Source organism: Neurospora tetraspora, assembly GCF_033439725.1.
Source record: "Neurospora tetraspora strain CBS 560.94 chromosome Unknown B0H65scaffold_3, whole genome shotgun sequence".
Classification (NCBI taxonomy): domain Eukaryota; kingdom Fungi; phylum Ascomycota; class Sordariomycetes; order Sordariales; family Sordariaceae; genus Neurospora; species Neurospora tetraspora.
This window is the reverse complement of record NW_026944385.1, coordinates 2,430,482-2,451,560: the sequence shown is the minus strand read 5'-3', so window position 1 is coordinate 2,451,560 and position 21,079 is coordinate 2,430,482. Positions and strand designations below refer to the sequence as shown.

General features: G+C 53.5%; 7 protein-coding genes across 7 annotated transcripts; 4 read left to right on the top strand and 3 right to left on the bottom strand.

Annotated features, from left to right (window-relative positions):
* Positions 1 to 1,243: 1,243 nt before the first annotated feature.
* On the bottom strand, positions 1,244 to 4,274 carry B0H65DRAFT_160595 (uncharacterized protein). Its single transcript, XM_062821229.1, has 2 exons — positions 4,088 to 4,274; positions 1,244 to 3,878 (listed from the first exon to the last, which is right to left on the bottom strand). The coding sequence occupies exon 2, from the start codon at positions 3,792 to 3,794 to the stop codon at positions 1,686 to 1,688; it is 2,109 nt and encodes a 702-aa protein (XP_062683033.1). The 5' UTR covers positions 3,795 to 3,878; positions 4,088 to 4,274; the 3' UTR covers positions 1,244 to 1,685.
* Positions 4,275 to 4,878: 604 nt separating this feature from the next.
* Positions 4,879 to 6,674, top strand: B0H65DRAFT_160200 (uncharacterized protein). Its single transcript, XM_062821226.1, has one exon. The coding sequence runs from the start codon at positions 5,105 to 5,107 to the stop codon at positions 6,473 to 6,475; it is 1,371 nt and encodes a 456-aa protein (XP_062683032.1). The 5' UTR covers positions 4,879 to 5,104; the 3' UTR covers positions 6,476 to 6,674.
* Positions 6,675 to 6,884: 210 nt separating this feature from the next.
* Positions 6,885 to 8,759, bottom strand: B0H65DRAFT_441520 (pyruvate kinase, variant; the record flags this gene model as incomplete). Its single annotated transcript, XM_062825530.1, has 4 exons — positions 6,885 to 7,792; positions 7,855 to 8,114; positions 8,182 to 8,377; positions 8,540 to 8,759. The coding sequence occupies 4 exons, from the start codon at positions 8,757 to 8,759 to the stop codon at positions 6,885 to 6,887; spliced, it is 1,584 nt and encodes a 527-aa protein (XP_062683031.1).
* A 1,742-nt stretch (positions 8,760 to 10,501) lies between these two features.
* On the top strand, positions 10,502 to 11,178 carry B0H65DRAFT_547755 (uncharacterized protein; the record flags this gene model as incomplete). Its single annotated transcript, XM_062829535.1, has 3 exons — positions 10,502 to 10,787; positions 10,852 to 10,894; positions 11,040 to 11,178. The coding sequence occupies 3 exons, from the start codon at positions 10,502 to 10,504 to the stop codon at positions 11,176 to 11,178; spliced, it is 468 nt and encodes a 155-aa protein (XP_062683030.1).
* Positions 11,179 to 11,816: 638 nt separating this feature from the next.
* On the bottom strand, positions 11,817 to 14,379 carry B0H65DRAFT_160322 (major facilitator superfamily domain-containing protein). The gene is made up of 4 exons (XM_062821227.1): positions 14,330 to 14,379; positions 12,756 to 14,021; positions 12,397 to 12,692; positions 11,817 to 12,336 (listed from the first exon to the last, which is right to left on the bottom strand). Exons 2-4 carry the CDS (start codon positions 13,978 to 13,980, stop codon positions 12,100 to 12,102), a joined length of 1,758 nt encoding a protein of 585 aa, XP_062683029.1. The 5' UTR covers positions 13,981 to 14,021; positions 14,330 to 14,379; the 3' UTR covers positions 11,817 to 12,099.
* A 2,026-nt stretch (positions 14,380 to 16,405) lies between these two features.
* Positions 16,406 to 18,180, top strand: B0H65DRAFT_160172 (uncharacterized protein). The gene has a single exon (XM_062821224.1). It carries the CDS (start codon positions 16,707 to 16,709, stop codon positions 17,688 to 17,690), a length of 984 nt encoding a protein of 327 aa, XP_062683028.1. The 5' UTR covers positions 16,406 to 16,706; the 3' UTR covers positions 17,691 to 18,180.
* Positions 18,181 to 19,061: 881 nt separating this feature from the next.
* On the top strand, positions 19,062 to 20,638 carry B0H65DRAFT_160174 (uncharacterized protein). The gene is made up of 2 exons (XM_062821225.1): positions 19,062 to 19,409; positions 19,462 to 20,638. Exons 1-2 carry the CDS (start codon positions 19,227 to 19,229, stop codon positions 20,437 to 20,439), a joined length of 1,161 nt encoding a protein of 386 aa, XP_062683027.1. The 5' UTR covers positions 19,062 to 19,226; the 3' UTR covers positions 20,440 to 20,638.
* The last annotated feature ends 441 nt before the right edge of the window (positions 20,639 to 21,079 follow it).

Genomic DNA, 21,079 nt, shown 5'->3' with positions numbered 1-21,079 from the left:
GGTCATCAGTTGCTTCGAGCAAATACTATGGGTGTCAGGAGGACGAACACAATACTTGGATCCAGCTTCCCAAGCCTGTCTGCACAAGCGATGTGGGAAACCCAGTGGTGCCTACCATGGCTCGCCATGAGGACGCTACCTGATGTTCCAAGATGACTAATTCAATGTGTGGTACTTTTGAAGCAAGGGAAAATGGAGGCCCCTTATGTCCATGACACGTGGTACTGGGGCAGTCTGGGGGAACTGAAGCAAAGGCCATGTTGTTGAAAGAGCGCCGCGGCGCATATCTGCCATGAAATCGGAGAGAAGGTTCGACAGATCATGCTTGATAACCATCATCAACGGTCAGTGAGATACCATTTGCTAAGTTGGGCGGGGAAATCACAAAAGGGGAAGTATCTAACCACGGCAAAAGGCCACGGCATTGGTCCAAGCAAAGCCGGGTTACACGTCGGACAAGCTCCATATCAGAAGTCCCTCGCATCAGCCCGCGCCGGCATCATCGAGACCTTTTTCTTAAAAAGTATTGTGCAGCCGCCATCACTTTTGTTATGCAGAAGGACCGTACTGTTAGTCGATCCCTTGCCAGTCCGAGGAAGCCGCCGCGGGTCCAACCGGCGTTTGTGATGAATAACCTTTGATGTGTCTCCTAGACTAGCATCCTCGCATCCTCCCTTTCCATCCGTTAGCAGGTTGAAATATGGGTTGGAATCATGTCTGGCTTCGTCGCATTATGTTTATCCACCTATACGGTCATGCGTTGTATTCGCTTATTATAATTGTCAGAAGCATGGTTGAAAAGTGGTAGTCTGGATAAAGTTGCTTACCATGCAGGTAATGGTACGGGGATTGCCAGGGTAGATCAATCCACATGGACCATAATCCATTCTCGTCTTTGAATGTTTCCGAACCATGCCCCCTAGGAGGTTGCAAGTTTGACTAAACTAGCGGATGCGTGATAGCAAGACGTCTCGCATGAGCTTTCTGTCCCGTGGGAAGATCTAGAGTTGACAGCGGCCCCGCACTTGGTGCGGAGCGAATGTAGAGGTCTGAGAAGGAAGAGCTCCGAAAAATTGAAGCGAACGGAAACTGAAATGTGCAAGGCAATGTCAGTTGCGAGATATCAGCCTGGGTCATATAAGAACGGGATGGGGAAATCTGCCTAGTGGCGGAAGGTGACAATGCAACAAAGCGACCTGAACTTACTCGGACCTGGTAGTCGCTAGGAGCTAAACACGGGGCTCGAGGGCAGGCAGGAGGCGACTATCGCAGGCCAAACTAGAGACAGCGTGCTAAGGTGGAGTGGAATATGATGGTATCGACTTGTTCATAGGAATACTGGTATCGAAGGGAATGTCTCATAAGCCATGCACCACCATCCAAAGCCGGTATCCAGATCACCGAACCGCTTAACACAAATTCCAAAAACAGCTGCGCTTAATCAAGACTTCCAAAAAAATAAAATAAAAACAAATTGTGATGTGCCATTACTCAGCAGGTGTCGAAGCCACTTCTGCCCCCTTAAGAAGTGGCTTCGCGTCATGTTTCTCGGGTTTGTTCTCGTCGGTCATGGATTTCTCGGGCCGCGAAGCGCATTTGGGCAGAGTCGCTTCAAGACCTACCCAGTAAAGACAGCTTTGTGTATGAGCTCATTCAGCCGACAGCCTTGCGAATCGTTGGGCCAACTATTCCACGTCGTCAACGCCATGATGCGCCAAAAACTCTGGCGGTACATCGTTCTCACTGTCCGCCGTCTTGCTGGATTCGAGACCTTGTCGCGAAGCGCGGAGACCCACTCCTCCTCCTCCCGGTTCATCTCGATCGTCGTTATCGACACTGGAGACTAGCAAGTCCGGAGGGACTTCATTGTCGTCACTTTCGTCATGGTCCGCATCCGTATGCTTCTCTTCATGCGGTTCTTCATCCTCGAGGTCCACCAAATCCAGGTGATTACGGCCATAGGTATGATGAGCGTTGTCATCACTGCCATGGCCGACATCGTCAACACCATGATCAGTAGTGGCTGTTGGTCGATTACTGGTAGACCAAGCTCCAGTAGAATCCTGCAAGACCGTCGCCGCGGACCTCCCCAATCGCGGAGTACTGCCGTTACTCCCTTGATATTCTTTCTCATCTTCAATCTCGTACCCCTGCTCCATCAGCATGTCTTGGATCATCTCTTTGGCTTGCTTGAACGCCTCCAACTCGGCACCTATAGCAACTAGCAGCAACTTCCACCCGTGTTCATCCGCAAGGTTGAACTCTTCGTCTAGATCACCCATGACTTTCGTGATTTTGTCGAGCTGTGATGAATAGAACTTGAGTGGGCTTGGTGCTTGATCATCGGCAACGGCCTTTCCCTTGCCCTTGCCGCTGTCATGGCTGAAGCCCCCAGGCTCAGCGCGGCTGGCCTTTGCAATCTCTTTGCGTAAATCTTCCTCGTACGCTGTTACCAGCCTGACAACCTCCCTCCAAACCTCGGCACCCTCCTCTAGTGCTGAACGTTCCTTGTTCACCTCCTCTTTGCGCCGCTCGAGAAGGGCAATCTCACTCTCCCACCAATCCTTCGCCATATTAGCCGTCCGTCGCTCCGGTCGCAGGCGCATGAACTCCAGACCTACCAAGGCCTGCTGCTCCACCTCTTGATTACCCTCATTCTGAGTTGGCCCTACCACAGACTCAACATCCAAGGGCAGGACCCTCGGTTTGATCAAGATATCCTCCAGTTTGTCATCCACCTCTCTCAGGGCCCCCTTGTAACCACTGAGGCCGGCCTCGCGACGATTCCTAACGTCCAGCCTCCGCCCATCAAGCCAGCGTTTTCGCTTCCGCAAGCCCACCAACCGCTCTTCCAGCTCGGCTATTTCCGCACGCACATTGGCGTACTCCTCGTCAAGCTCGCGCAGTTCACGAGCAAGCGGCTCCTCGTCATCGCCCTCCAAAGTGCGTAGTTCTCCCACAATCGCATCCCGCTGCGTCGAAAGCTTGCGCAACTCTGACAAGACCTTCTTGCGGACAAAGAGCGCAGAGTCGAGGTTCGCCTCCTCCTCAATTTTCAGGTCGGCAGCGAGTGCCATAGTCCTTGCTAAAGCGGCTCTGGCCCCGCGCAAATTCAGGGGTTTCTGACGCGGTTGGCGAACGGGAATGATCTCTCCTGTTTCCGTTGTACGGGTGGGCAGCTCAAAGACAACATGTGACCGACGAGCAGTCGATGTACTCCCGGCGTCACTGATGTTCGAGCTTGATGATGGGTGTGGTGGGGCAGCATCTGGGTTGAGGTTCGCCATCAGCCCCGTGGCCTGGGCGTCGAGTATGTGTTGGAATTCTTTCTGGATCAACCGTTCACGATGCTGCAGGTTGCGCCAGAACGTGTCTTGTTCGAAGCGGATGTCATCTCGATTACGCGCTGTAGAGCCCCCCTTGTCAAATAAGACGCTGTTGATATTCTGGGCGATGGAAGACACTCCGAACTCGAGCGGTGACGTTGGCGAAGAAGAGTATCGATCCTTATCATCTCGCTGTAAGATTTGCGTCGAGAATATGGGTGGCGGCGGCCCGGCGAAGAGAACACGAGATTTCTTGCTCTTAGATATCGACCTAGTCGTGCTTGCCTTGTCACTGAAGGCCGAAGATCGGGATGGGGACGGCGAAGTTCGTCGTCGGAAGGCTGGCTGACTGCGATTCTGTGGTATACGGTGGCTTAAAAAGGGGTCGCCAGGGCGAGGGGATAGATCGTCCAAGTCGTACTCGCTGGACTTCTTCCGGACGGAGCGGTTGGCTTGGTTGGACCACATATCGTCTCGGGGGCAGGATAGTCGCGAGAAGGAGGGGTTGTTGAGTGGCTTTAAAAGTAGTCGTGTTCATTCGCAAGAAGGTCGCTGCAGGCACAGAGATATATCATCAGCAACGGATGCATGGAAGAGGCACTACGCACACAGAAAAGACGGATGGATAAGTTTGTACCAATAAGGCATTATATTCCAGACTGTCACTCTTACATGAGGGTCAGCCGGGCAAACATCGAAGGAAGTAAGTGAAGTGTAGTGGGGAGTTTAGGAACAACCGGCAATGAACAACTCGGACATACGCAAAACGAATATAGCAACAAACAACAAACGAAGTCGGTAGGACTCGAATCCAGCGGTGCGAATGGTCCAAGTATGAACAACAGAGCAAGAGGTTGTAAGATGACTGAGATAGGACTGATGGCGGGGATGATCGGATGCTTCTTTGATCTGATGACGCAGTGATAAGAGGCTCAGATGACAGTCAAGTGTCTGCCGTTGTCAGGCACCACGAGGGAAGTTTGTCACTGCAGTTTGGGGGAGGAGCAGGTGGCATGTGCCCCACCTAAAGTACGTATTGGCCCCACCAACCGATGCTGGCAGTGACGCCATTGGCTCCATTGGACCTTACCGACGGACCCACTTCTCTGAGCTCCCCCCTGCGCGGATCCAAACTGAAGCTTGAAGCTCGTGTTCCAGTGCACTTTCTCAAGAGGTATTTCGACTCATCCTTCCATCAATCCAATTTTTATTCCCAAGACATCCATATCTGCCCTGGTCTTAGACTGGGTTGATACGAAAAAGAGAGTTCATATCATAATGTAACTGAGCTAGCCATTGTCTCTTTGTGTCAAGGCAGCGCCCGGGTTTCCATCTCTGTCCATTCATCTCTGTCTGCCAGCGCCCCAGTTAGCCAATCTGAAAACACCATGATCCAAACCTCATCCCATGGTTTCTCAGCGAGACTATGGCTTCAGCGCAGGGGCGGATTCCTTTATCGAGAACAACTTACGTCGTAACACATCTACAGCTCTACAAAGGCATTGAATGACAATGAGATGGTTCAAAGCCCACATAGCATGTCCATGCTCCTGATATATTACCTATCACAAGTGCGTTGTTTACGAGGTTGATGTATCTTGCATTTTTATGATGATGGTTTACAACCTCACTGCCATCATGGAACTATAAATGGGCATGTTCCTCTCTCATTCAACATGCTCTCGGTTCACAACACACATTAGCACCAAGAAAGCATACATACATACACCCGTCAAGAGTTAACAACCCCAAAACCATTCAACTCAATTCCACCAACCATGACCCCTCGCAAACAGAACACTCGCAACACTGGAAAAGCCGGACCAGGAAGACCCAAAAAGACTACCACGAACGCTGATAACTTCCAAGTTCCCAGCCAATGCATGAAAAGCACTTTCTGCTCGCCCCCAACCCCAGCCCCAGCACCAACCCACCCCTTTGCTCGCAACGAACTCCTCAAGAGCCTCCTCCCCCGCGCCGGCTACGACTACTCCATGTTCCACCTCGTCCACCCCGATGGCATCAACCACGAGAACTACCTCGCCATTGACCCCGAGCACGCCGACTGGCTGATCACCGCTCTGTTCCAAAACAGCGGCGGCATGAACCCCTACGCCTACGGCTACGACCACCAAAACCAAGTTGGTAACCGTACCGAGTCTCCCCTTCCTTCCCGTAGCCACTTGAACCTCGTCGTCGAAAGCGGTCTGACGACCCTCTTCAACGCGCTCCACGACACTGCCAGTGAGTTGGACCTCGCCGAGATGCAGCTCGTCGGTAACGACACCGACAAAGCCGGTGCCGGATACCTTAGCCCGTTTTGGGAGCAGGTAGTTACCGACCCCAAGTACTCGGGGGCTTGGTTCCACATCGACGTCCCTCAGGGGCAGCAGGTGGGACAGGAGGGGCAGGACAAGTCCACCATCGTCGGTGGCCCCAAATGGAAAGTGCCCAAAAGCTGGACCGGGTACCTTCGCACCAACCCGCCCATGACCCGAGCCCGAGGCCGTGAAGCCACGGTCCCCTATCTCTGCTCCATGTCTCGACCCAATCCCGAACAAGTGCACTACTTCCCCTCCGGGGCTCCTCCGGGTCCCGGATACAAGCCCCTCGCGACCATGAACACCATTCCAAGCCTCTCATCCCCATCCACCAGTGAAGCTCTCCGTAAAGCTTGCTTAGCCCTACACTCTCTCACGGCGCTCATTCTCGACGCGCGCGAATACGTCATCGAGCGTCCCGGGCGCTTCCCCTCCCGTAACCTTCCGTCCAGTGATCCGCTCGTCTTGGCTATTGACCAGTTCCGGAACTACCTTGAATCTGTCCCCGGTCTACAATTCGAGGAATCCATCCAGCAGGCCTTTTATTCCTACCATGCCACCGTGTTCCGGTTGGAGCTTCCCGTAGCGGCCGGACTGTTTGGCGGTAATGGGACCACCATGTTCCAGTTCAAGCCGGCCCATGTGTCGAGGGACACGGGCAAGGTCGTGGATGAATCGGTCATGGTGGCCAGTGTGAGCTCGGCAGGGTCGTCGGATGTGGAGGAGGACGAGGACGAGGAGGATGAAAACTTGTCATCGGATACGGAATCCGATTACGCTTGTAGTAGTTATGCTGGGTCTGGTTCGGCCAAGAAGTTTAGAAGATGACCATGAAGGCGTCGCGTATGAGTGGGAGGAGTGGTAATCGGGCAGCTGTTATGTTTTGTACTGACCGACAAGCCTTCCGGGTAGTTGGGTGTTAGTTTGGAATAGAGCTGCTTTCAGTACGATAATTCGAATGGTTTGAGTGAATCTTGTGATCATGTGATACGTTAACGCGCAGAACCACAAAAGAAAGATTGAAACAACTGATAAGGACACGAAAATTGATCATGCATAGGAAGTCTATTGAATGGACCTAGAAATGTGTCCACCTGAAAAGCAATTTCTCCGCAAAACCCAACACCAATAGCCTTTACCGAGGCCTTGTAACCATCATAATCATGACACGAAAATAACCGGTGATTAAGCCAACTCATCTAATCTTCAAACTTTTCCCCTTTTCATGTGCCTGCACTTAACGCTGGCCAAGACCAAGGTGGTTGACATCGGCCTTAACGATACGGAAGGTGTTGGTGTTACCCATACCACCCTTCCAGCCCTGAACAACGACAACGGTCTCGCCCTCGTTGAGAACGTTGAGGGCCATGGCGTGGCCGATACCCCACTTGATGCGGCGATCAACATCCTCCTGCCAGTTGACCTTGCTAAAGTCAGGCTTGGACTCGGGGAAAAGGAAGGGGTAGACACCACGGTAAAGATGGGCGTATCTCGAAGCAGTATCGTTCCTGGTGATCATGATAATGGGGCACACAGGGCGGTACTTGGAGATGAGACGAGCGGACTCGCCGGAGGTGGAGAGAACGAGGATGACAGCGGCGTTAAGGTCGAGGGAGGCGCGGACAGAGGCCATGGCGCAAGACTCGGCAATGGAGACGGGGCGCTTGGCCAAGCTGCAAAGCTCCTCGAAGTGGCTGACGTAGGGGATGGTGTTCTCGGCCTTGAGGACGGCCTCGCTCATCTCACGGACGGCCTCGTTGGGGTAAGCACCCTTGGCGGTCTCACCAGAAAGCATGACGCAGTCAGCACCATCGGTAACAGCGTTACCGACATCGCTGATCTCGGCTCTGGTGGGTCTGGGGTTCTTGATCATGGACTCGAGCATCTGGGTAGCGCAGATGACGGGCTTGCCGGCAATGTTGCACATGGCAATGATCTTCTTCTGGGCAGCGAACACCTCGGCGGCGGGAATCTCGATACCCAAGTCACCACGGGCAACCATGACACCGTCGGTCTCCTTGAGAATCTCAGCGAAGTTGTTGAGACCCTGCCTGTTCTCGATCTTGGCAACGATCTGAATGTTCTTGCCCTCCTCGCCGAGGACCTCACGGATGTCCTTGATGTCCTGGCCGCGACGGATGAACGCTATTACATAACTGTTAGCAACTCATTCTACGTATCAAGAGATCTTCCCAGGGTAAACTTACAAGCAAAGACCATGTCGACCTTGTTCTTGACACCGAACCTGAGATCGGCCTTATCCTTCTCGGAAAGAGCAGGGAGATCGACATCGGTGTTGGGAAGGTTGACGCCCTTGCGGGAGGAGATGAAGCCGTTGTTGCGGGCCTTGACCTTGATGGTCTTATCATCGACAATCTCGAGAACCTCGAAAGCGAGGACACCATCGTCGACGTAGATGACACGGCCGGGAGCAATGACCTTGGTGATGTTCTCATAGTCGACGTACCTGCAATGATGTCAGCGGTGATCGGCCCCACCGGCGCATGCCCAGCAGCAGATCCATTCGAACTTACATGTTCTCAGTAGTGCACTCAGTCTTGTACCGCTCATCGGTGGTGATGTTGAGGATGGCACCGGCGGAGATGGGAAGATCCTCATCGTTCTTGGTGTTGCCGGTACGGATCTCAGGGCCCTTGGTGTCAAGGGCAATGGCAATAGGACGGCCAGCCTGGACCCTCTCAGCCTCGCGAGCATTGTCAATGACGGACTCTATGGAAGGCTCAGTGTTAGCGGATAAGCTGTGCAGGAGGACTTTTTCGAAACGAGGCGCCAATGGTCTCGGAAAGCTAAGCGCGCAGAAGCTTGGCGGACCTCACACCATCGGCGGGTTTTCAAAAGGCACCGCCAGATGTTAGAGGGGAGGATACGTACGGTGATACTCGTAGCTGCCGTGGGAGAAGTTCATGCGGACAACGTTAAGACCAGCATCGCGGAGCTTGTTGATGGCCTCGACCGAGTTGGTCTTGGGGCCAATGGTGCAGATAATGGAAGTGCGGCGGAACTCGCGAGCGGGTTGGAACTCAGTGTTGAGCTGAGCGAGCCACTGAATCTTGCCTCCGAGGCTGAGATGGTCAAGCGCAGTAGCGGCCATTGTGAAGGTTTATGTGTGGTGTTGAGGGGAATGAGAGATGTTTTCGAGGTGCAAGATGGGAGAAGCGCGCGGGGTTGACGCGAAGCTTTGGGGTTTAGGGAAATCTGCAAGATCGACAGCTTTAGCGTCAGTAATCAAGGTTTCAACCCAGACAAGGACAGAGAGCGCAGTGCTGGTGCAGATGCGAGGGAGAATGGTAAAGAGGTGTTGGAGGGAGGAAATTTTGTTGGATCTTTTTGTGGTTTGATCCAAAAGTTGGGGGGGCACTGTTCTGTCCAGCTCAAATTACCCCACGTCTCGCCGCTGGAGTCCAGACTTTGGCAAAATAATGATGACACAACATGGACCCCGTACGAAGCAAGGAGATCCGAATCCGAAGGGAATGACCCGCCTCCCCATGGGTTTTTGTGGCACTTCCACCTTCAATTGGAGGGAATGGAAACAATTGGGGAATCGCCGTCATTTCTGTCAAACGTACCTAGAACCGAAGCTGATGATTCAGTTGTTCAGATCTCGCGACGAAATCTGGAGCTGGGGGATTGGGGCGAATGAAGGAGGGGGAAATTGTTGAGAAAGGGGAAAAGTTTGGGGAGAGGGAGAGGAAGAGAGAGGATAGAAATCAGAAATCAACACCAAGACCGGAGGGGAAATGGACCTGGATCTTTTTTTTCTGCCTTTCTCGTTTCGCCCAGGCTCGAACCAATCTTTGACGGGCTGTTGCGCGATAAAAACTGATAAGAGAAACGCCTGGCACCACTAGCACACCACGCCTGCACCACTGGTTCCCTTCCTTCCCCTCGTTGGTCACGGCACTTTGGTATCTCTCGTCGACTCCTTCCCAGGGCGGAAGCGGCAGTGCGGCCCTCGAAACGTCGACGGAAGGTTGGATCCCCTCTTCGCATCCGCTCTTGACGCCCCCGTGTCGGCGTCTTCGCGGAGGCAGCATTGGGGAGCGCTGCCCTCTGGGGATAGCTTGGGAGCTCTGGAAGCTGCAACCTTGTCATTCCGTAATAGTTCCGCCGCCGCAGTGGAGGACATCCCACCAAAGCCCACTAAAACAGCCTCCAAGCCGCCACTGGCCGCCCGGTGCCGCGCAGCTCATGCCTGCCTCTGCCCCTCGCCCCCACCCAAGGTCGCTGACCATGCCCCGCTTCCCCCCAAAAGGGAATGGTCAACCCAACCCTAAATTTGGCCGGATCACAGACCATTGCCCGATCATCGCTCCGTTGGGCTCCACCGGTGATGGACCCTCTTGAAGATAGCCAAGAGAAGTCACGAGCATCAACACGTGATTCTGCCAAGATGATCCCTCGAGACTGAACTCCCTGGTCCTTGTCTCCTGACAATCCCTGGCCCGTGTTCTTCCACTTCTTCTCTTTCCACTGCAGCCTTCCAGCCCCGCTCCGCACGATTCTTATCCGCAGGTACCTCAAAGGCCGCTTTCCCGCCTCCCTGTGATCGCCCCGTTGCGTTGCCCACCGCTCGCCCGACGCCTTGCTGCAGGCACTCGAATCCTCCCCCCCACAGCACCTCCCGAAACACCTTCCTGACCTGCAACACCGCTCCGCCCCGGGAATATCATCACCACCACCACCACCATCGACATTGACCCCCGACCCCGACGGCGCCGAATCCCGAACCGATTTGTCGCATCGCATATCGCATCGCATATCGCATCGCATCGCGTTTCCTCCCTTTTCGATCCTCTTTTTTTGTCGCATTCAACAAAGCCACTCCTCAAGATGGTGGTGGGTACCCCGAAGTTTCTTGCGTCGTTAGCGTTGCTGTTCTTCATCCTCCGTCACAATGTACAGAGATCCCCGGCCCCTTCTCCGGATTTTCCGATCTTTTCGTTATTCTCCATATACGTCTTGCCCTCGAACTTGCCCGCTGCTGCTGCTGCTGCGTCGTCGCTTGCTGTTCAACGGAGTTCTAAGAATCTCTTCTCCCAGCTCCTCGATTTGCTGACACTAGGCTTATGGTCGAAGCTCGGACGTTTGAGCCACTATGCCTTTGACGCTGTCCTGCGTAAGTTCGGTTCTCTTGGCCTGTCTTCGGTTTCCGCTGACTCGATGTGCGTTGCGTTTAACAGTTTCGGCATTCCTCGCTGGAATGAAGCGCTCGACCGGTCTGACGTGAGTTGCTTTCGATGCGCTCCCTGCCTTGCAGACACCGCCCTTCCACACGGCTTCGCCCCCTATTCTGAACCCGAAATCATCGATCCGTCCATGCCTTCCGGTGGCATCCTCGAGCAAAAAGACTGACACTTGGTGATTACAGCTTCAAAACCGACAAGGTCGCTGGCGAGAACAAGGAAGTTGGAAAGTGGGTTGACAAGTATCTCGGCGTCGGCGAATGGGTGATGGACCAGTCTGTCGCCATTGCGGGATCCAGCGGCTGGTTCGACAGGACCCGATAAATGGTTTAGGCGAAGAAGGTTCGCGTCGACACCATCCTTCACAGCCGAGGAGTGAGGATTGAAATCATTGTCCTTGTCCAAGACGGCGTGTCGAGTCGGAATCAGTTATACTCGAGCTGGAGGAGGGGATTGTGGCGCGATGACAGGAGGGTTGTCGTTTTCCACCACACGTATATACATCTCTTGGACAGAATGGCCAGTCGTTATGTTTGTCGAGGAGAGGAAGGAGATAAGGTCTTTCTGAGTCTGGACAGTTTTGCCGGCTCAAGTGCTGATCGGCTTCCTCATATCCGGCAGTGGGTGCCAGTAGCCAGGCTGGGTACCTTAGGGAGGGGGGTGGATCTTTGAAGATTGGGCGTTCGGGAGACGGGAGCGGTTCTGATGGCCGCGGGATGCATACCTATTTCTTTTTTTGTGTGTCTTCCGATAGGGTTTTTGAATCAGGAACAGCCGCACTTTGATTCCCAGGGACCTTTCCAAGGGTTCTCGCAGCAGTTTTCGTGGCCCAGAGTTTGCGCGTGTTCGTTGTCTCCGCAAGTTGTTGGCTGTAGGTAGGGCTCAAAGTTCAGTTCGTGATCCCGTGGTTTCCCGACCCTTGTTCCCGAATCATAGCCGCGGCTACCTTATTCGCAGGGATGCAGCTCTGGGGCTGTTGTCCAGCCAGCCAGCCAGTAAACAGGCTCCACGATTCCAGGTTCAGCTAGGTTCAGGGCATCTGCACCACGAGTCATTGACGATGGATCACATGTGGAAGTCGATTTGGGAACTATGAAATTCCAATGAGGTTGAGACTTTTTTCATCATGTACATACAGGTCTGTGGTATAAACATCAACACTAAAACATCCTCCAGAACATATAGCCAAACATCCTCTTCACCATCACAACATGCCGTCATCAACGCTATGCTCAACTACTCCGCCTAGAGGTTCTTGATCTCATACCTCGTCCGCAGCAACGCACCATACCGGATCAGCAAAAACGGTACCGGGATCAATGCCACGGCGATGAACGCCAACAGGCTGTTCCCCCATCCCAGCCCGAGGGTGTCATACATCCGCAAGCCGAAGATGGGAAGGACAGCCCCGAAGACACTTCTCGCTACCGTGTTGGCCGCCAGAGCAGAGGCAGCGTAAATGGTGAACGTATCAATCAAGGCCTATAACGATTAATCAGTCTCGTCCTTGAATTCCTCCGACAAACATACGGGAAGACTCACCATGGTAATAGCCATGAAAATGATTATATTGCCGAATCCGATCAGAGCGTGGCTCATAACCGGCACGATCCAATGGACATGGTACTGGGCCGTCCAGCCATAGATGAAGAAGCCGGCGGGCAGGAAAATGGCACCGACAGGGAGAACCTTGAGCCGATCCTCGGGGGTGCATGTTCCCTTGCCGTCTGGGCCGACTTTGGCCTTCACGATGCGGTTGCTGGCGACGCTGAAGAAGACGAGGCCCATGAGGGAGCCGACGCCCAAGCCGATGAAGACCAGACCGACGATCTTGGTGCCTGTTTTATTCACTCGATGTTAGCAGCCTGGGGGAATATCAGGGGGGTCATATCTGCACATACCGAAATTATAAGTTTCCGGGTTAGTAAACACCCTCGAAATCGTGGTAAACATGAGGTACAAGTACCCATACACGATAGCGATATAAATCGCATAGATGATGCAAATCGGGCTAAACACCAGCATCTTGAGCGGCCTCACAATGCTGCGCTTGAAGTAATCCTTCGGGCTCAGCCCGATATCCAGCTTGCTCCTCAGCATCTCATTACCCGTCTCCTTGCGCAGCCTGTCGACCCTCCTCTGCAGCAGCACCGGCGCGTACGACTCCCTTCCAAAAACGAGCATGCACAGCGCCACCACGCCCGCCAGGATCGTCACGATCCAAAACACCCAGCGCCAGCCCAGGTCCGAGTCGCTGCTGATGACACCCCCAATAATGGGCGCGATGATGGGACCCAGCAAGACCCCCATCGTCATCAGCGCCATCGCCGTCGCCCGCTTCTCCTGCGTGATCATATCGGAAATAGTCCCGCCGCCATTGGTCACCGCGCAAGAACCAAAAATGCCCGACAAAAACCGGAACGCGATGAGCGCGTTAAAACTCGGCGCCTCGGCGCAAGCGATCAAAAACGCAATAAAACACACGTTGCACCCGTGGTAAACAATCAGCCTTCCATAAATCTCGCTCAGGGGGGCGATCACCAGCGGTCCCGCCGCGAAGCCGAGGATGTACACCGACACCACGAAGGAGGCCAGTTCCGGGGAGGAGTTGTGGAATTCTTTCATTACCGAGGGGACGCCGGGAGCGAAGATGGAGGAGGCTAAGGGGGCAATGAACGTTTGCGCGCTGATGAGCCCGACGTTGAGGATTTTTACCCACCGGGGCCAGTTGAAAGGGTTCTCGGGGTCGTTTTCTGTCCACCAGATTATGTTGGCTTCGTCCTCTTCTGAGGAGGAGGTAACGGCGCCTGATGAGTCCCCGGCTGCTTCCTTTTCTACGTCGTGATCATGATGGTGGTGGCTAGTAGTGTGGCTGGCATGACTCCGTGCCCGGGCGAGAGAGTTGCGCCGGATGGCATCTTTACGCCGCTTCTCGCCTTGTTCGTCTAGCACGTAGCCGATGTCGGATGGGATGTCGGCGTCGTGACCCTCGTCGATGGCTTGTTCTATCGATTTTTGTCTTTGTAGGGCGAGCCGGTCTGCTTCTTCCGGTGTAGGGGAACGGTGGTTATTGTGGTGCTCATTGCTGGCCGGGGCCGCTTGCCCCGGGAGTTGTGATCCCGTCATATCGGATGTGAGGTGCTCAGTAAGCGCAGCGCAAACCGTTCCTTGAGACGACTGTCAGCCATTGTCACTGGTGAAATTGGAAGAGATGATATCTGCTCTTTTGTCTTTTTTGCTGGGGAAGGAGTAAGACCATGATCCTTGATGACTTAAAAGAAGGTACACCCCCGTCGACTTGAACCATGATCATGATCATGCCAACCAAGGAAGGATGGTGGATCGTGGACTGAGTGGAGGCCAAACCTTATTTCCATAACAGCGGGCCTCGCCCACGTTTTTCGATGAAAATCAGTGGAACCTGCCATGGTCTTTTCAGGGACTTGAGACGGATATAAAACAACTCCACACATACCTTGATGGTTAATGATAGCTATTCTAACACTGAAGACCTCTCGTTGTAGAATGCCGTCGTCAAAGTTGCCAGTGAAGGCAATGATGCCCTCGCAATCGTAAAGGTATAGGGAGAATTACGATTTGTAGGGATCGAAGTGAGTCACAAAGAGCAAAGGGAACACGCGGTCGGCAACTCGGCAAGGGGAAAAGCACTTTTTAGAGGAGAAGAAGGAAGGAAGATGTACATGTTGTAAGTATGGGTAAACATCTCCTTAACCGCCGCTAGACTCATAACGTACAAGAGGAGTGAGTGCGAATGGAGCCCTGTAGGGACTGTGATTCCGTGGGGCCGAGAGGGGCCGAGATTCCATTCCGTCACTCGATCGCACATCACGAACGCAACGCTTGTTCTCAGTTTCTGGGGTATCGGCGGGTGAGAGCGGGCAGTCCAGACTGTCCATAGCGTCACTTTTGTTCTTCTAGGCTGTTCATCGGTTCCCAACAAGTGCGAGGTCGCTCAGGTTGCATTCCCGGAAAGGAAAGGCGCCAAAAGAGGGCGGCAGGGAAATATATCGGACGTTGTGAGGTTGTATGGTTGTTGTACTCATGGCGTGCATAAAAGTGTGCACAAAACTGTTTTCCATGACTGTCCGGAAGAGTACCGGGAAGACGTCGATCCGGGGATATGCACATTTGTCAGAAAGCTGAACACCACCACCAGCAAACACTCCATCCGTAGGGCGGACAGCGGCACGATGCCGACACAACAACCGTCGTCGGTCGATGCAGTTAGGCTGGGGGGAAAGTCAGCCTATTGAATTTGAATGGCTGATGCTTGGCTGGGATGGGATGGCGTTGACAAGCTTCGTCGGATGCACAAGGCCGCCCGCCGACCTAACACAAGCTTTCTTCGCTCCTCCTTCCTCTTCCCAAAGATTGGTCCATGCTGCTGATTGGCCCGCTGCCAAGAAGTGTTTTGCCGGTATCCTATCACCTTCCGTCTTTGGCGGGAGCGGGAAGAGGGACGAGAGGCGTTGTAACGGAAAGCTTACAGTGAGCACAGTGAGCACAGTGAGCACGAGGAAGACATTCCTCACACCCGATGCTTCTCACCAGAGACCGTAGCCATGGGATTCGGAATTGGCGCCGCGTACTCGCAGTTTGTGAATGGAGGTAAGCTTCTTATCTCCGGGGATAGGTAACATCACTCCTTGAACCATTCCATACCATTCCTAATCCTCTCGCACATCAACGACGAGACCATGAACATATCCCACCCGAACTATACGTACCATCAACATCTCGACTGGATCCCAAAGAAACAAACAAACACCGTCTCGAGCATCGCCGCCCCGTCTAATACCCACGTGCGGCCCCATCCCCACGGGGCTCCCGTCTCCATGGATCTCCTACATAGAGCCTCGTACGCCGGGTTGTTCCATGTTGCATCTCATGATGCTTGTGCTTCTCCTTCTTCAATGCTGTACCACCCCGGCACTTCCTTCTGGGAACCATCCATCGTGCCAATAAATCTTACGTGCTTGTCATACAGCTTCATTCCGAGATTCATTGGCAAGGCTGGCAAGCCAACGGAGTACGGCGTTATGTCGTTGACGTTTGGTATTGAGGGGTGCATGCTAGGTACTACCTGTGGTGCATGCCAACCGCCTCCCGGGAAGCTTTGAAAACGATATCCGCTTCGTCAGGACTAAGGACTACCGACCGAAAGGGTCGAAGCAAGCCAGGTTAGGTAGGTAAGTGAGCAGGTCCTCGTCGAAAAGAAGAAGAGTGTCTGTCTTCTGGGTATTAGCTTGGGGGCTTGGGGAAGGTGTAACAAGGCAGTTAACGAGATGTTGTTTCAGGACGACAGCAAGAAGTCTAGAGGTATAATGAAAAAAAAGTGATTATAACAACATGGCTGTCGAACATCTACGGAGTTGGCGACATTTAATAAACCCTCACGGGATTTTCCTTCCAATGCTCGATAAGGCCGAGACGAAGCTACTCCGTAACCCGGATAGCATCTGTTTGATGTGCAGAGAGATGAGACGGCACATTTCCATCTTCAGCTTCAGGAGCTCCATAAACCCTAACCCCGACCAAGAGCTAGCTGTTGCATCATGATGATGTCTGACCGTCAAAGGGGCTTTATCTTGGAACGATTCGCCTTTGTAAGATGATTGGACAATTCCAGAAGCTCCATTGCAATGTGCCATGTGATAGCTTGAAGGTGTGGCCACGTGCTTGGTGCTGGCGGATCTCGACTTGGGAAGAAGCACTTCAAAGACTTACCTGTATGGAGAAATTCGGATTCAGCTATTTGGTATATCGATCAACTTACCTAGCCTCCCTTCCTTGTTCTTCCGAGGAAATCATCACTAAGCCACCAACAAACAATGGCGTTCACCCAATTCGTCCGTCTCCCTCCAGAACTCCAAGACATAGTCTGGGACCACGCAGCCGCCCTCTCCCCATGTCTTCACTTCCTCCAGAAGCTCCCAGACACCAGCTGGGTGGACTGGGACATGCAACTCATTCCGGACCGACACCAATCCGCAGACCTGAACCTGCGAAATCTTTCACTTGCCTGCCAGGACGCTCGCTCGGCCGTGATCCGACACGTCCGGGCCATGGAGCGCAAGATACTTGTGCCCATGCCAAGATATGGTAGCCCGCCTGCGTCCATGACCAACTTGACCCTCGACCTGACCACCGATCTCATCTGCTTCGGAGGAGCGGATGCCGGACCAAAGGAAACCATGGCGGCGGTGGACTGGGCCGATTTCGAACACATTGTGTTTACGGGCGCCCGGCGGTTCGCGGTGAGGTACTTCCGATCTGGATGGAACGAGTGGGGGAATTCGACCGAGGACGACCCCAACGGCGACGAAGGGGTTGGGTTGAGCCTGGAGGAATTGCAGGCCATGTGGAGGCATGAGTGTATGCACTGGACACATGTCGGGGTTGCGGGGGGGCCGGGGCCTGACGGGCCTGACGGCGACGGGGAAGGGAGGATGGATCTAGAGATCCACTATCCCGATGCCGACCCGCCCTTTTGCGCCAGATGTGTGGCCAATGTGATGAGAAGGTTTGAGAGGCTGGAGGAATTTTGGCTTATTGTTGATCCGGACTGCTTGAACATGTTGGGTCATGAAGAAGTGATGTGTGAGGAGGGCAAAGGGACTGAGGAGACGGACGAGACAGAGATGTCGGCCACTGGACCAACAAAGCACCGGGCCTTCCACTCGTACAGCCGAACGTATTTCAGCCTGGATGATCATGAGGTGAGAAGTGAGCTGAGAGGGCCTATGAGGGCGTTGCAGGCCATCAGAGACAACCTGGTTCGTCTCCTATTTCAAGATGATGTGAAGAATAGGTAAGCAGCTAACATTCTCCAAGGAAGTAGCATCGATGCTGTCCGCTTCTAGGCCGGAGTGGATGAACCATGTTCGGTATGGACTGTTGTCGTGGCGAGATGACCGGAAGACAAAGTGACGAGGAACACCTCCATGGTGCCGGTACTGGCCTCGTGCTGAGATGTCCGGACGATGTCATGTCATTGTGAGAAGAAGTTGTCGTCACGGTGCATTGCAGCGCATCTCGGCGTATCTGAGCCCCGGTGGAAGTGCGGGACGGACCTCCGAAACTGCTTGAATCAATCGATAATCCATGACTAAAATCGGGAATCAGATTTGCTGAGGGCATCGTGACATCTGTCGGCGACGAGGAGATGGAGGAGATGGAAGAGTTCAGGCGAGAGATGGGGAGGAGTCCGGGAGAGAAAAGTGCCGACGTCTCGGGAGCGTCTCAACCCTGGTTTGATGTCATCGAAAGCGGGCTAGTGAGGCGCTAACAGTGGCTGACAGGGCTTGCAACGCCGAAGCGAGAAACATCCGAACCAAAATCCAACCTCGACTTTCTCACCCTCACCACCACACCTCCATCCTCATCGCGACCTCATGTCATCTAATACAAACGCCAAAATTTTAAGCTTATTCACAATGCCTGCATGTTGACAGACTGATGCTACGGGCGTCCCTGCGCTAACAAAAGGAAACACCAGGATCAGGATCCGGACCTTCATCGACCACCACATTCCGCTCTGATGAGCCTCACTCCCCGGGAACATGCCCAGTTCTTCCCCCGGGCGCCAACTCTTACAATGGCCCAATATCAAGCCTCGGTAAACTTCAAGGCTAGCTGTCCCAGAATGGCTCTCCTTGAAACTTCCCGAATGCCACCTTCAATATGGTGGTGAAGTGAGCAGTGAGCAGTGAGCAATGTTTCCAAGCGTCTGTGGTTCTCGAGTTCTTCTTTAGCAAGAACCTGGGGGCATCATCGCTTGCGTCTCAAGATCCCCATGATCCAGCCAGCATCTGGCCAGACCGCCGGCAAGATCTGCCAAGGTTCAGGTGAATCTCAGCATGGACCCGGAGTTCACCAGGCTGATGAGATGGTGTTCTGTTTACCGCCCATGGAGTTTGGGCAGGGGATTCCCCTAGCCTTACCAGAAACACTTGACGCAGGGACAGCAATGCCTTGTCTGAGATGGGACGACATCAACAATCCCCCTTTCCCCCAGTACCTGATCTGTTGTTTGCCTGTATGATATCAGATGGTCTTTGATCCTGGGTCCAGAGCGCTCGGATGCCATGATCGTTTCTATATAACTCAACTGTCCTCCCGTAAACATCACCAATTTCTCTTTCCTTCTCATCATTCAGCTTCACTCTCTTCTTTCGGGTCTTCGGTCTCTACAGTTCTGGTAACTATTTCGTTCTTCTCACTCTTTTACTCTTTCACTTGACTTCTTTCCAAACCGCTCGGCCGGTCTTCGCTTCTTCCATATTCAGCATTCTTGCATCCTCTAAACTACCAGTTTTTTTCACCCGTCATATCAGAAAAGCTTGATCATCATGTACTCCAAACTTGCTCTTGCCGCCCTTCTTTTGGCCACTGCCGAAGCTCGCTTCGGTCAGGAACAGTCTGTTGCCAACATCATCTCCTCTCTGAGCAACTTTGGCAGCCCTGGTGTTGCTCCCACCCTTGCCGGCGCCACTCCCGGTGTCCTGCTCGCCGGTGCCAACGCCTGTGACAAGGTCAGTACATCTAAAAGCTTGCCTATACCCTTCCTTACTGACAGATATCTAGCTTACCCTTGCCGACAAAATTGTTTCGCAACTCGGCAATGACAAGGCCGTCATTGACGCAGCCAAGAAGCTTGTCGCCGCTGAAAAGAACTTCAACCCCTTCGTTGTCTCCATTCCTTCCATCTGCTCCGATCCAGCTCTGCCGGCCACCAAAGAGCTCAGAGGCATCGTTCCCCTTGTTGACCCGGCTGTGACCGGCGCTGATGTCCAGAATGCCAACTCCGCCAAGTCTCTCACCACTCCGTTCACCAACGACGGATTGAGTGTTGCGGATATCGTGAAAGCCAATGGCTTCACCAACTTCACTGCCCAGAGCTCCAGCGGCTCTACCACCACGCCTGCTGCTGGTAACAACAAGGGAAACAACAATAACAACACTGGCAACAACGGAAATACTGGTGCTGTTACCTCCGCCGTCACTTCCGCTGCTCCTGCTGCCACCAGCGCCGCGTCCAAGTGCGGTAAGGTCAGGACTCTGACCACCATTGTCCAGCCCGCCGCCACCTCCGCGGCTGCCAATGTCGGTAACAACAACAACAACAACAACAACAACAACAACAACAACAACAACAACAACAACAACAACAACAACAACGGTAACAACAACGCCAACACCGGCAACACCGGTAACACCGGTAACAACGGCGTCCAAAAGTCCACCCTCGCCGGCGCCGACTTTGGTCTCTGCGTTCCCACCATGAGTTTCGTCGGCGGCCGCGCCAACCGCAAGGCCACCGAATTCACCTTCCAGGCCAAGGACGCGCTCGTCGCCAAGGGCCAGCAGGAGGCGCTCAACCCCAACATCATCACCAACCGCATCTGCGACCAGCTGACCAACGTCTGCCAGGCCAACGCGGCGGCCAAGACGGCGTGCTTGGATGCCAAGGCCCAGATCCAGGCTCTTGGAACGAGGGACGCTTCTACGGCGCAGAAGTGGAACGAGCTTTTGGGGTTTGCTGGGACTGATGTTTCTCAGTAAGCGAGGGGGGTGGTATATAGGTGCAGGGTTGGAAGATGAGATTAGGAAGGGGATGTGAAGAGGGTGGGATGGTTTGGTGATAACATGGTATAGGGATTCGCCTGAATGCATGTGAATATTTTGGAGCTGAACTTTGAATATTGCTTTGGCTTTCCGTCGTGCACTTGTGATATTCGTAGAAGATCCCGCAATTGCTCCGTTTTCCAAGTCGTCCAGCCCTGTAGCCGCTCAATGGGACTACGATTTTAGAACTCCTTGATACAGTCAGTTCTTCCACCTATCGGAATCCTACCTAACGGTTTCATCCTTCATGTCTGACGGTCATAGTGTCAGAGTCTATGTATCAGACGGAAGAAGATACCGGCAGCAGCGTCTGATGGTCGTATCCCTCCGGGAGCTTCCGGTGGGGTAAGAAGCATATTTTAGGTTGCCTTCTAACGGAATGAGAGAAAATGTTGTGTCTCAAGTTTGGAAAGAGTGCATGAGCTTCTTTCAGTCTTCGGCAAGTGATTGTGATGGGATAAAAGTCCCAATTCGGGTGGAGCAAAGGACCTTTTAGTCCGGGGTGCCTAAAGCAACTGTGTAATCGGCCGCAGCGACTGTGTGGAGCAGGCTTCTTGCTGCAAAATCTCCAGCTCTT

Bases quoted from the DNA above. Each gene is read 5' to 3' on its own strand.
- B0H65DRAFT_160322 (XM_062821227.1), bottom strand. From the start codon at position 13,980: ATGACGGGATCACAACTCCCGGGGCAAGCGGCCCCGGCCAGCAATGAG. The intron at 12,693-12,755 runs GTATGTGCAGAT...TGAATAAAACAG, and splicing joins CCCGGAAACTTATAATTTCG to GCACCAAGATCGTCGGTCTG. The intron at 12,337-12,396 runs GTGAGTCTTCCC...TAATCGTTATAG, and splicing joins TTTTCATGGCTATTACCATG to GCCTTGATTGATACGTTCAC.
- B0H65DRAFT_160172 (XM_062821224.1), top strand. From the start codon at position 16,707: ATGGCGTTCACCCAATTCGTCCGTCTCCCTCCAGAACTCCAAGACATA.
- B0H65DRAFT_160200 (XM_062821226.1), top strand. From the start codon at position 5,105: ATGACCCCTCGCAAACAGAACACTCGCAACACTGGAAAAGCCGGACCA.
- B0H65DRAFT_160595 (XM_062821229.1), bottom strand. From the start codon at position 3,794: ATGTGGTCCAACCAAGCCAACCGCTCCGTCCGGAAGAAGTCCAGCGAG.
- B0H65DRAFT_160174 (XM_062821225.1), top strand. From the start codon at position 19,227: ATGTACTCCAAACTTGCTCTTGCCGCCCTTCTTTTGGCCACTGCCGAA. The intron at 19,410-19,461 runs GTCAGTACATCT...ACAGATATCTAG, and splicing joins GTGCCAACGCCTGTGACAAG to CTTACCCTTGCCGACAAAAT.